The sequence below is a fragment of the Periplaneta americana genome, chromosome 9 (genome assembly GCF_040183065.1).
Source record: "Periplaneta americana isolate PAMFEO1 chromosome 9, P.americana_PAMFEO1_priV1, whole genome shotgun sequence".
Taxonomy (NCBI): Eukaryota; Metazoa; Arthropoda; class Insecta; order Blattodea; family Blattidae; genus Periplaneta; species Periplaneta americana.
Genome location: NC_091125.1, coordinates 92,996,692 through 93,010,852, shown reverse-complemented (window position 1 = coordinate 93,010,852; position 14,161 = coordinate 92,996,692). Strand labels below are relative to the sequence as shown.

The 14,161-nt window shown below is 34.6% G+C and overlaps 1 protein-coding gene across 9 annotated transcripts in view; it reads left to right on the top strand.

The window, feature by feature from the left end:
- The window catches only part of LOC138706245 (CXXC-type zinc finger protein 1-like), a 103,180-nt gene that overhangs the window by 74,514 nt on the left and 14,505 nt on the right, over nt 1-14,161 (top strand). For 6 of the 9 annotated variants that reach the window (XM_069835304.1, XM_069835298.1, XM_069835303.1 and 3 more), the window contains 3 exons: nt 6,776-6,897; nt 7,715-7,805; nt 11,947-12,079. In XM_069835304.1, coding sequence (XP_069691405.1) covers nt 6,800-6,897; nt 7,715-7,805; nt 11,947-12,079 — 322 coding nt within the window. In that variant the 5' untranslated portion in view covers nt 6,776-6,799. The other 3 variants (XM_069835302.1, XM_069835300.1, XM_069835305.1) reach the window with 3 other exon arrangements.

The window sequence follows — 14,161 nt, the reverse complement described above, 5'->3', positions numbered from 1 at the left end:
GTCCGTTTTGGCCGTCTTCATCACAAATTTGCATTGCAAGAGAGGGCATCTACACAGTAACGGTTCAATTTCTGAACACAAATTTTCTAATATATTCTTGTATGGTATTCTCTTTCGATGATTAAGCAGCTTATCTAGAATAAATTTTGCATGAATACTGCCTTCATCAGCCTCTTTCCATACATTTTCTTGTTCTTTATGTAACGGATCTCTTTCAATTAGTTGGAGTTTTTCGGTTGTTTTCGTTATCTCATCTTGCTTCTCTTGTAACACCTGATTAAGTTGTGTAATTTTCACATGCAATCTGTTAATTATTTCTTTTTAGCTCCACAAAGTTGACAATGTCTGTTTGCGTCGCTTTATGGTCATTTTGAACTGGCAAGAAGGGAATGTCATTAACTGATGCTGAGGCACTCGGAACATCTTGTTCGAATAGTGAAAAACCAATATTACTAAAAGATTTGCGTTTCTTGGGTGGAGGGAGATCAGTTTTAGTAACTGTTCGTCATGGTCTTCTGATATCTATCACTTATACCTAGGATAATGAGGGAATATTGTTGGCACAGCATTTGGTTTTAATAGTCTAACTTTCTCATTATTACATTATTAGAATAATCTTCTTCCCTGAAATGTAAACTACAGACGACTGAAGATGGGAAGTTGCTTTAGGAACAAAGTCTCGGCGTGAAATCACTTTAAGCCATTTTCGCATCTTTGCTTACTTGTGGCTTTTAAGGAACATGGAGGTTCATTGCCGCCCTCACATAAACCCCGCCATTAGTCCCTATCCTGTTCAAGATTAATCCAGTCACTATCATCATATCCCACCGCCTTCAAATCCATTTTAATATTATCCTCCCATCTACGTCTCGGCATCCCCAAAGGTCTTATTTCCTCTGGCCTCCCAACTAACACTCTATATGCACATCTGAATTCGCCCATACATACTACATGCCCTGTTCATCTCAAACGTTTGGATTTAATGTTTCTAATTATGTCAGGTGAAGAATACAATGTGTGCAGTTCTGCGTTATGTAACTTCCTCCATTCTCCTCTAATTCCATCGCTCTTAGCCCCAAATATTTTTCTAAGAACCTTATTCTGAAACACCCTTAATGTCTGTTCCTCTCTCAAAATGAGAGTCCAAGTTTCACAACCATACAGAACAACCGGTAATATAACTGTTTTTATAGATTCTAACTTTCCGATTTTTTGACAGCAGACTAGATGACAAAAGCTTCTCAATCGAATAATAAGAGGCATTCCCATATTTATTCTGCGTTTAATTTTCTCCCGAGTGTCATTTATATTTGTCACTGTTGCTCCAAGATATTTGAATTTTTGTCCACACCTGTGGAGTAACGGTTAGCGCGTCTATCCGCGAAACCTGGTGGCCCGGGTTCGATTCCCGGTCGGGGCAAGTTACCTGGTTGAGGTTTTTTCCGGGGTTTTCCCTCAACCCAATATGAGCAAATGCTGGGTAACTTTCGGTGTTGGACCTTGGACTCATTTCACCGGCATTATCACCTTCATCTCATTCAGACGCTAAATAGCCTAAGATGTTGATAAAGCGTCGTAAAATAACATGCTAAAATAAAATAAAATATTTGAATTTTTCCACCTCTTCGAAGGATACAACTCTAATTTTTATATTTCCATTTCGTGCAATATTGTGGTCACGAAATGTAATCATCTTTCCCTGTCACTCGGAAATTCGTGGAATGATATTGCTCCTTCACTCTTCTTTTTCTATTCGAAGTACACAATAGTACACAACAATACGTCATTTTGAATCATATCACAATAAACTCACATACCAGTAGAAAGAAGCGCAATATTACTAATTGTAATCGTACAAGAAACCATACACACATTCCTCAGTGAACCTTGGGAGTCAGTGCCATCTAGCGGGAATTTCATATTTTCTCGATTACAGCTTTAACACAGGGATCAAAATGAATTGTCAAGGCCGGTAAAGGAGAAGCGAAGCGAGCACATCAAGTCGGCCGGGCTATTGTCCCTAGTACTCTCAGTTGCTAACCGCTTGGAGCATTGTATCACAAGAAATGCAAAAAATCACTTCAAGCTTCGTATTCTATGTACTAGACTGTGGTGATATTGATGTCTGAATCGTTTCGACTGTCCATTTGCATTGTTGCATTCTTGTCTCGAGACTCATGGAATGAGGAAACAATTATGAAGTAATTAACGGAGGATATTTCACTGTGTTATATTTAATTGCGGAGAGTATAAGGATGAAATGAAAGAAATATCAAAATTTTATTTTAAATCCCAAACATCCTTACAATCCCAACCATGCTCACAACAACAATCACGGATAGGATAAATATTTCGCTCATTTATAGGAATTCAATGAATCTCCGTCGCTTTTTTAAATTTTCAGTAATTATGTTGGCAGTACTAGTTTTTAAACAATACTGTAAAGGTATTTGATACTAGTACACTTATGATACTTTTCAAGCTAGGGAAAGAGATATGTGCTGATTTTGACATCATATACATTAGTAATAATTATTGGTGAGGCATTACTAATTTTTCGTTATTTTATATTTATTGTTCTATATAGACAATTTCGTTAAAACTTTCGGCTATTCTGAAGGACGTGTCACCCAAATACTTGCGGCTTTTGCCAAAAGCCTTTTGGTATGCTTTGCATTATAAAAATCTGTAACAGGTTAGGTTAGTTTAGGGTTTTGGTATGCCTTGCATATACTGAGTGAAGTGAAATGTGCATTTCGCTTTCATTTTGAAGTGTTCTCCTTCTTCATTTCAAGTTTAAATAATCACTTCACGTGTTTTTAGGTTAAGATAGGCATATGCATCACCAGGTTTCATGCAATATTAATATAATTTCATTATTTTTGCAATCCTCGCTCTTCAAACTTCCATTTATGACAAAAAAACACTTTTGACAATTTTTTCTCCCTCAAAATCGCGAGTTACACGTGCTTCACAACCCCTCAACATTCTTATTATAATTATAGACATAATCATAAAGTAAAAATATCATTCGGTATTATAATATTCATTATTCCTGTCAAAATTATTCGGTATGAAAATCATTGTATGGAAAATATAATATCATTTATGTAAGTCTATCTTCCATAATTGTAACGATTTTGATATAGGATAACAGACTGTGACAGGATTAATAATAGGCCTATAACAATACAGTGTGTTATATACACAAAATGCGTGATCAATGATCATCCTAATGGATATGTATGCTAATTACCTTCTATGCAACATTTATTATGAATGTAGTATTTTTCAGAGCACCATTTATTTGTTCTAATGTCTATTCTGATTGTATGAAATGAATAATGTGCAAAAACATTTAAGTGATCTGGCAACATAGGTCAGAGATTAAACTGTAACTATAAAACTTATCGTTCGTTCACAAAAAGTTTTGATACTGGGACTCCGAACAGCTCTTGATAGATTCATCGAGTTTCTGAAACAGATTTTGTGTTGAAAATTACAATAGGTACGGTATCGGTAATTATTATTTATAACATTATAGCCCTACAGTTTACATGATTGTGTTGTTATATACATTGTCATACATTAACTATTCATACATCGGAATGTACAGTAAGTACGTACATAATGTGTTCTGAGTCTGTTGTTTAGTCAACTGTCCGAAGACAGGTTTGAACCTCATAAGTGACACCAATAGGACGTCACTCGTAAGGCAACTAAGCCAGAAGATACTTGCATACTTTGCTGACTAATATATTACACTAATCAGACTTTAAATGTGAACAAACAATCTGACACATCGTCAAGTGAGATGTAGTACCTGAAAATAGATGTATATATCAGCCAGAACCAGTCGGCTTCGGTAGAGTAGTTGGTATAGCGCTGGCCTTCTATGCGGGTTCGATCCTGGCCCAGGTCGATGGCATTTAAGTGTGTTTGAGTGCGATAGGCTCAAGTCAGTAGATTTACTGGCATGTAAAAGAAGTCCTGCGGGACAAAATTTCGGCACACCGGAGACGCTGATATAACCTCTACAGTTGCGAGCATAATTTATTTTTAATCAGCCAGAACCTCAATCGGAGAGGCTGGGTCTGTTAAAAACTAATTTGTATATATGAAGATGAGTATACTTTTCAAAATAATATTATGATACATGGAGTAAAATATATTTTTAGTGATAATTTTTATATGAAGAATGGGAGAATGCGTACGTAAAATCCACAATAAAGTTATAAGAAGCAATGAGTTATTATGAAGTACCTAATGCCTAATGGCTAATGTAATGTGTGTATGTATGTATGCATGTATGTATGTATGTATGTATGTATGTATGTATGTATGTATGTATGTAAGTTGTGTACCGTTTATACACGTATGTATATAAGTTACGTACGGTATGCATCATATACTGTAAGTTATGTACAGATACAGTAGTCTACATAGGCCTACATGTATTTCCGGTTTAAATAATTTAATCAAGTTAGAAACTAGAACGACGTAAATAAATAATTAAATATTTGTCTGACACAATATTAAGACCTGTAAGATGTTTAAGAAATATTAGGACTTCTCAATAAGTATTTTTCATTGTAGGCTATACATACACCTACACATACGCTATATACAGAAACAAATATGTACCGACGTAGCCTACATTATTTTAGAGATAGGCTAAAACGTGATTTTGCGTTCCCCGATGAAGCAGTGACTATTCATTAGCGATATCTGTGATTTTAATTAGCGATACCGGTGATACAGTGATTGGGGCGATTTTCAGATTGTCAGTGATGGAGAAAAATCAGCGGTTATGAAGTGCTGGTGAATGTGATTATGATTCGATCACTGTTTCACGGGTTAAGGAGACACTATATTGAAATTACTATCTTCTATATTTTTAAAGCTAAATTCACAATTTTTTTATCGCTGGTATATCTGATTAATAGTAACACATGTACAAAATTTCATCCCTTTATGATAAGTGGTTAATTGTATTAATATGTAAATCAAATATTGTATCGCTTTATATGAGAAGTCCCTTGCGCCACAATTTACATTGTTTTAAACTGATATTCACTTATATGATTCTTTATATAGGCTACATTGGAACAACAAACATTCATATTGGGATCGATGTTATCCGCCGTGAAAGCCTACATTTCAAGATTAATATTGGATTTTGTTGTACAGTGAATCTGCAAATTAACAGGAATTTTTATGATTATTAATATTTTTATTTCTTATTCTTTTATAATAAAAAATTCTAGTAATTTACTGATTAATTTTACTACAAGACCCTATAGTAAGTTTTGATACCATATATATAAGGATCCATGTAAGTGAATATCAGTTAAGAATAATGTAAATTGTGTCGTAAGAGACTTTTTATAAAAAGCAATTCAATATTTTAATAAAATATTAATAAAATACAAACCACTTATCATAGGCGGATGAAATTTTGTCATTATAAATCAGATATACCAATGATCAAAATTTGGTGAATCTGCTTCATAAGTATGGTAGGTGTTGATTTCACTATTGTGAACCCTTAAAACTATGGAACTTGGCAATTTCAGTATAGTGTTTCCTTAATGAACAGTTCACTCATTGGAGTGATCGTGATTTTTTAATCACCGGTGAGAAATCACTGCCAGTGATTTTTCTTCCATCTCAAATTATTTAGCAATTGATTTGTTTCACTTGGGGGCTTGGGGCTGCCGATTTCTATTCAATCACTAGACAGCGAATCATTTTGAACACACTGTATGGATGGATAAATGATTAAAAGTTGTTTCAAGTGATATTTTTATATACGTTTGTTTATTCGACAGTTCCGTGGTCAGCATTGGAATTCATTTGCTCGGTGAAATAGGGCTACAAGAAAATCCAAGAAACGTTATTACTACGATAGGCTATATTTTTAAATACCACTTAAAATAGTAGCGAAAGTATTCTCAAAGAGTCTGTATCCATGCTTTAAAACATTGTAGTGTACATATTATTTTTGAGTTTAGTTCTGATTGTTCAAGCTAAACAATAATTATTAGAGTTACATACGTTCGTAATGTTGCCGAAATTGATAAATGAATATGCGTCCTTCCTTTGAGATTTTATTGTTGACTATAAACAATATCTGTATTCACTGACTTTATAACATTGTATATTATACACGTTTGTATTTCATCAAAGCCCGCCACAGCAATACGTAAGAGATAAGTCAATAATGTACGGTACGTAGATGTAATTTGACCTAGATAAAACAGTGTACCGGTAAACATTCGATGGACTTAGGGAATCTTACAAGTGCGAATTTTACACGTAAGTAAAACAAGGGTTGTTATTTCCTGCGTCTTTATGATATTAAATTAGATAATTCCTTATATTTGCAGAATATTACTCGTTATTTGTACTATTTTTATAATCACAAACATTATTCGATAATTTTCTATGAGAAACTTCCTTCCCATATAGGAGCGTGGCAGTCAGCCATTATAATACCAACAAAACTCTAGGGATATTAAGATTGTCACTAAATGTGTTGCCAACCTGCGTAAATTCATGGCAACTGCTTTGTTGGTGGTTGTCTTATCTAAATCGTGTTTTTAATGTTTTGCCGTTAAGTAATCATTTATATCCCCGTTAATATGACTGATAAGGAATATGTGGGCTTATCGGTACGTGTACCAGTAGATGGAAGGTCGAAGCTCTGTTGTCTGCTCCTGCTGTGTAACTAGTTTTGTACGAAATTTGATGTTTGATTTCTGTTTATTTCCAGAAAGAAGAGATTGCTAGGCAGTTCATGCTGCCAGAAAGAAAGTCTAAGATTGCTACACTTCTGAAACAAGATGGTCAGGCTTATTGTATTTGTCGATCTTCGGATTCTTCACGTTTCATGATGTAAGTAGCAGAAAGGTTATGTTCATTTCGATAGGTAATGTCACTGTGTTTTTAACACATTATAACATATTGATGCATAACTACAATGATAATGTTTTCGGTTGTATTATTGACTGGTTTAGATTAAATGATGTAATATTACAGAAGACGTGTTGGATTGTAGCATGGTTAGCGTTAAGTGAAATCAGGAGTAGCCTACGATTTTATTAGGTCTAATTCATTTCAATTCAGTTTATTAAGCCATTAAACATACAGTGATAGGCTTCGTCACAAATACAGAAGGGGAAAAAATACATACATTTGAAAACGTACATAGGTAATTGAAAACAGGAGCCTAAAGTTTAATGAATGAAAACACGAAACATTTTGGGTGAAACTCTAAAAGTTAATGAAAACACTTCACTCTTAATGTATTATTTATAGGCCTAACTAAATGTAAATAATTTTATTTATTAATGAACAGTTTCTATGAATTTGTGTTAAGAAACTCATCTACAGAGTAAAAAGGATTAATTAAAAGCCAATTATAAAATCTAGTCTTGAAATTATTGGTTGGTAACTTGTAATATTGACTGGGAAGCTTATTATATAATTTCACCCCCATGACAGAAAAATTTGTGCTAGTTTTATATAATCTACAGTCTGGAATATTTATTTGTTCACTATTTCTAATTTCATGATCATATATATTGGCTACTAATGATTAATTAATGGTCACGTACTGGGTTATAATAAATTTTTGTTATTGTCGTGAGTCAGGACATGGAGAATGTATGTATTTATTATCTTGTACTGATGCATGATAATTTACTTGCAGAGGATGTGACAACTGTGAAGAATGGTATCATGGTGACTGTATTCGTATTACAGAACGGGAAGCAAAGTACATAAAGCAGTTCTTCTGTGTAGTAAGTTGCTTCCAATTCAGTTTTGTTGAGTAGACCTAAATGAATGAATTATATAGCCTAGGCTAATTGTCTATGTGTTACACACGTCATTGTGTTTATTAAATGTGTAGAAGCCACTTGCTTTTCACACAGGCCTATGTTATGCCAGCAAATACTCTCTTAACAATAATATTGGAAAGCTTTCCTGTTTAGCATAGCAAACAGTGGCGAAATGTGACTGTGCTGCCATCTATCGGCATGAAATGTTGATACACTCCTTGCGGCATGCTGGGTTACGTGAGTAAAAGTGGAGAATGTGTGCATTTGATGTCGATAAGAAAACTCAAAGTATAATAAGAGTCTCGTCGTTCTCAACATTTTAAATTAATAAGAAGTTACAAAGTTATTAGAATAGAAATGAATTGGCACAATTCTCATATTTTCAAATGTACCTATACGTATAATTTAGTTGTACCTGATTTAGCAGCTTTCATACATCACTTATTTTGTTTCCTCGCTCTCTGATTGTCCATTTTATTTCTGATTAACAGTTTATTAGCACAGTGAAATATTTATCATTGAAGATATTGGCACAGTCATTGCAAACGGAAATGTTAACAGAGGCAGTACCATTTTAAATAGTTCTTTTTGTTAACACTAGTTCTAGTTTTACAAAGAACATTATTAATTAAAAAAAGACGTTAGAAAACAATTTTTTCTAATGAGACAAATATTCTTAAAGAAAACCATTTTCGAATCTTTACAGTATTTTTTTTTTACGATGTATGTTGTTACATCATTTGGACTGACCGAAAAAAGATTTCTTCGACAGATTTCGTGATTCACTCAGCTATACACCCAACCTGCAACATTCGCTCTTGTATTCTCTTGCAATACGATTTTTCTTTACATGTATGCTGTACATCATTAACAGATTCGTTCAAATAGAATTGCAAAAATCCTATTTAGCTGCCTCACTGTCTCCTTTCTGGAGTAAGACATATGAAATGTCAACTTCATAGTTGCTTCTTTCAGGAGGGCTTAGAAAATGATTCGTCATAGTTGTCTAATTGTAGCTCTAAACTTCGAGCAGCCTGCTGTCACGTTGTTTCCACCTTAGGTCGAACAATAGAAAAGAGATTTTCTATGCAGTCTTGTTTTAATCTTATTATTAAAAATTTAAATTCGTACTTACAATGGAATTCTTTCCATAGCAATTTTAAAGTGGGCTTCATATCATTATCTACAGAAGGTAGTACTGAAAGTCGTGAGCAACACATTGCTATAATTTCAATTTCAACAATGTAACAAAAACGATTATATGATCATAATCTACAGACTTTACACTATGTATTAACATATTGTGACGTTATTAACTTCTAGCATGTGACCACAGGCAATGTTTGCAAAATGATCGACAATGATGGTTTGTTTTGACAGCATGGTGTCATTAAATTCCTTGTTAAAGAAGAAAAATCTGCTGCTGAAATTCACCTCAGACTTCAGCGTGCATACGGAGATGTGTGCATGGGTGCCAGCAGTGTTAGGATATGGGTGAAACATTTCGAAGATGGGAACACGAGCATCCAAGATGAGCCTTGTAGTGGTCGTCCTCGAACTGGCTCCATGGAACGCAACAAGAAAAGAGTTGATGAGTTCTGGGATGTATTTTGGTAGAATTTCTTGAACCTGGACAGACTATAATTGCTGCCCACTATATTCAGGCAGTTTTGAAGCTCCGTTGTGCATTGCTCTAGAAACAATCTGGAAAGAAGATCATCCTGCAACACGATAATGCATGGCCTCACACTGAGCATGTCACCATGGGAAAAATCAGAACATTTAGGTGGGAAACTCTTCTGCAATATTCCTACAATCCCGACTTGGCACCCTCCGACTACCATCTTTTCAGTTCTGTAAAGGAGCAACTGTGAGGCCAATGCTATGAGACATCTGGAAAGCAGTGCATCAGTGTCTTTGGTCAGATGAAATGGACTTCTACAGCAAGGGAATTTTCAAACTTACAGAACAGCGGGAAAAATGTGTGCAAAGAAATGGAGACTATGTTGAAAAGTGATAGAAAAGTCTCTAGATTAAGATGATGTACCTGGTTTGTGTGAAAAATAAAAATTAAGATTTATATCAATGGGTTGATCATGACTTTCAGTATGATGCTTGTATAAAATAAACCTTATCTAGGCATTTCGACTTAATTAGTTTGCCAACTAGCTTGAAATTGTAATATTGTACTTTGTTATATAAAGATCACTTACATGATGGGCAGGAGGACTAGATCAGGCATGTACAGTGCGGGTCATTCTAGCATTTAAATGAGTTGCAACAGTGATGTAGAATATCTTTCAAGCATGTACGTGCATGCAGTTCTGAGATTCTATGTCACTGTTGCAACTCGTTTAAAGGCTAGAAATGCCCACGCTGAATATGCCTGGTCTAGATTCTAGACCACTTAGACACCGTAGGGACTATGCTATCAGATAAATGATATACTGTACAAGATTGCGTGTAACATTTTATATTGAAATATTAATGTCTCTAAAATCAATTCAACATTTTAATTCATGACATTACACGCATTTAATAGCTTATGTCATTCCTGCAGACTGTTTGTGGTCAGCTCATAAAGCTTCTCTCTCCATCCACTAGATTCTCATCTGCTATACCTCTCCTCTGAGGGCCGGTGAGTTCCATCCCGTACTGTACTTTCTACTACCTTCATTGCACATTTATATAAACACATAGGCCCATATATTTCAATTTTACTTACCATTTTGGAATCACCGGTAATCGATTCAGTGATCTTCTGGTTGGTTGTTTCACAACTTAACCATTAAACCACAACATTGTTGAAAGTTCAAGATTAAATTGTTTACAAGACATAGGCCTACCTTCGATAATCTTTTTCAACTATCGATACAGATTAATCTTTTCACGTACTACAGTACAGCTCATGCATTTTGTCAAGACACTCGCGATGTGCAGTATGGGAACAACGTTTCAGTGGAGGGGGTAGGAGTAGAAGGGAAGGTCGGGCGTGTGTCTACCGAGTTCAAGGCAAAGGCTAACCCATTCCCTTATAATTCGTAAGTAGACTCATCCAATCTTGTGCACAGCTCTGTAGGAAGAGTGGGGGAATGTCTTGACAAAATGCATGAGCTGTACGTAGCCTAAATCATTTCAATTTAAATTTTACGGACATCTTTATAGGTTATTACTTCAAAACTTCACATTGATATTTTACTCTTTATACATGTGTACAGTAAGGTGGATGAACCTTCCACATCTTTACAAACTGACATTCGAAGTAAAGCACTAAACATCATTGAATTGTGTGTTAGTGTATCTCTCTAAAAATAGTATTCAATTTTATGTGAAGAATAAATTATTACCAGGAAAAAACCTCTATGCATGTGGAACCAAAGAAATACACTGCAGCTACGGACAATAGTATGAGTGAAGGCAGCTAATAAGATAACTAAAATTACATTATGTATATATTTGTGTATTAATACTTGCTTTACTAGCAAAGACGATATTAATTTCATATACAATACTATGGAGGACAGCCCCCATAATCCTCCATTATACATAATTTCTCAGTAATCCTTCTACATTATGCTTAAACCTTCAAAAACCGACACAGTAGGCATACGTAATAAACATAATATGATTAAGTTTCAGGATTATCAGTGTTAACATTAATGTCTGTGAGATGTAAGATTAGTCCAAAGTGGCATTGTGAAAAGCAGGCAGCTTCTACGCAATTACCAGCATAAGTAATATTAACATGAAATCTTGTTTGCTTTGTTTACTGCATTTTAAATGCTGGTATTTGTAATCAAAGTATTTTCTGCTTCAGTTATTATTCACGAGGAAAAAGATACTTGGGCCATCCGCCAAAAAGTAGAATGACAGGCCATTAGGCTTAATATATGAAAGGAAAAAGAAAACGAATTAATCTGAAATCTTTCATTCAAAGTTATTACTCCTTTGTGATATAATAAATCAGATTATGTATGTAAAATAATTACTGTACACTCAACTGCATTGTTAGGTGAATAAAAAAGAAGGCATTGAGATAATTAAAGCCCTAATTGTAATTGCCAACAGAGTAGTTGTTATTTTCATCTGTTCCTATTTATAGCGTTGTCGGGAAGAAGATCCAACATTGATAACAAAATACAAACCAAGAAAGCGAGAAGGGGAGCGAACCACACCAGGAGCAGATGAACGCAAGGTGAAGAAGAGGAAGGATAAATTAGAGTCATGTGATATACGTGAGTTGTTATAATTATTATATCCTAAATTTTGTAGGATCACATAATTAGCTTTAGCATTTTGAATAACATGCGAGAAGATTACAAGCATATTTTAATAGCATTTCTGAATTTTTGTTTTCTTTTTGTTGCATTTACATTATGTTGTTACTATGTTAGTAGTTTATTACACTAACTGATAGGTATTCTGTACCCAGTAGACAACCTGTGATTTGTTGTTAACAGAGTAATGGCCACGTGCATCAACATCAGTTAGTGAAGTAACCATTGGTTAAAATTACCAACTAATCCTTGGTTAAACATTTTTAAGGTGTATCAGTCCCTGTTAGTCCACACCTGTGGAGTAACGGTCAGCACGTCTGGCTGCGAAACCAGGTGGCCCAGGTTCGAATCCCGGTCGGGGCAAGTTACCTGGTTGAGGTTTTTTCCTGGGTTTTCCCTCAACCCAATACGAGCAAATGCTAGGTAACTTTCGGTGCTGGACCCCGGACTCATTTCACCGGCATTATCACCTTCATTTCATTCAGATGCTAAATAACCTAGATGCTGATACAGCGTTGTAAAATAACCCAATAAAATAAAAAAAAAAAGTCTCTGTTAACCATGGTAATCACTAACCAGCCATATTCCAGCTGTTAAAGGAATAACCAGTGATTAGTAGTCCTAGTAAAGTAAAATTACAGCCAAATTCACAACTTATGATTTTAGAAACGAATTTTTGTATTTGGATTACTTGGCTAGGGATAACGGTGAGCATGAAGTTGTGATAGAGGAAAGAGAGAATTCTTATGATGAATTAGGTGACATAAAATTTCAGGGGAGATTTTGTATAAAAATTTATCCTATAATTTCTGTTTTAACAGAGTGATTACTTGGAATAACCTACAAACAGAAACAGTACTGTTTCTCCTATGAACCAACAATACAATAACTTATGCAACTGATATTTTTAGTATTTTAAGAGTACAGTAAAATCGCTAGTAACTGGCATCCAAATAATCGGCAATACCAAAACAATGACACTTTTGGCTGGGGAAAAAAAAAGTTTAAATCTGCCACAATCTGGGCCGTCAGTTTTGCCACATTAGGAAGTTCGCACGAACTCTCATTTTCAGTGAATATTCGAACCTAAAATTAGTGTATTATTTGTGTCGTGTGATGTGTTTTAAGAAAGAAAATCCACACAGTTTTTATGTTTATTCAGTTATGAGCCAGTGATAAAGAAATAAGCTTCACATGCTTGCAGTTTTAATATTAGGCACCATGAAATACGAACTTTTTCTTGTACATACTGGTATTTATTCAATTATCCGACAAAATCTTGTATCCGGAACTAGCCTGGTCCCTTTGGTGCCAGATAAGAGAGATTCTATGTATCTCTTTTCCTGTGTTGCAGGCTGAACGAAGAGAGGTTATGGATTGGTTTTAGAATATTGCACAGTTCTCTGGTGTAATTTTATTGGGACCCTGGATTATACACATTCGTGTTAATCTATGATGCTTCATCCTTTTCCTTTATGGATTTTCCTTTATGGATAGGCTATTCCATTTTTTTTTTGTTACATATTTACATATTTTTCTAGTAATTAAGTCCATTATTACTTAAGACTCACTTTGAGATGTAATCAGTTTCATTTTTTATTTTCCATTTTGTAATATAGTTGGTTAGTTGCTATTGCATACTTTGTTGGAGAACTTCCATTTGCCATCTTGCATCCCAGTAGTGTGAAGTTACATCTAATGTATTTCCAAGGGCACCGCATTATAGGAGGTGACTTCTGTCCATCATAGAATTTGATTCATTGTAGAGTACACAATTTGGAGAGCTGTATATATATTTTGTAATATTTTAACGTAACAATATTTTAAGGTAAAACAAAGAAATGCAACACAGAGGTTGGAAACATAACGGTGCCCAAAGGCAAACAAATGAATAAAGTACATTCATTTCAATACAAAATGAAGTAAGCGAAATCGGTTTTAGACGTTGTCTATTACATTTGCAGAGGTATGGGTGCTTTATTTTTTTCATTGTAGAAACAGTGTACCATCATAGATCTTACTCTAGTTAAATGAGGAGTC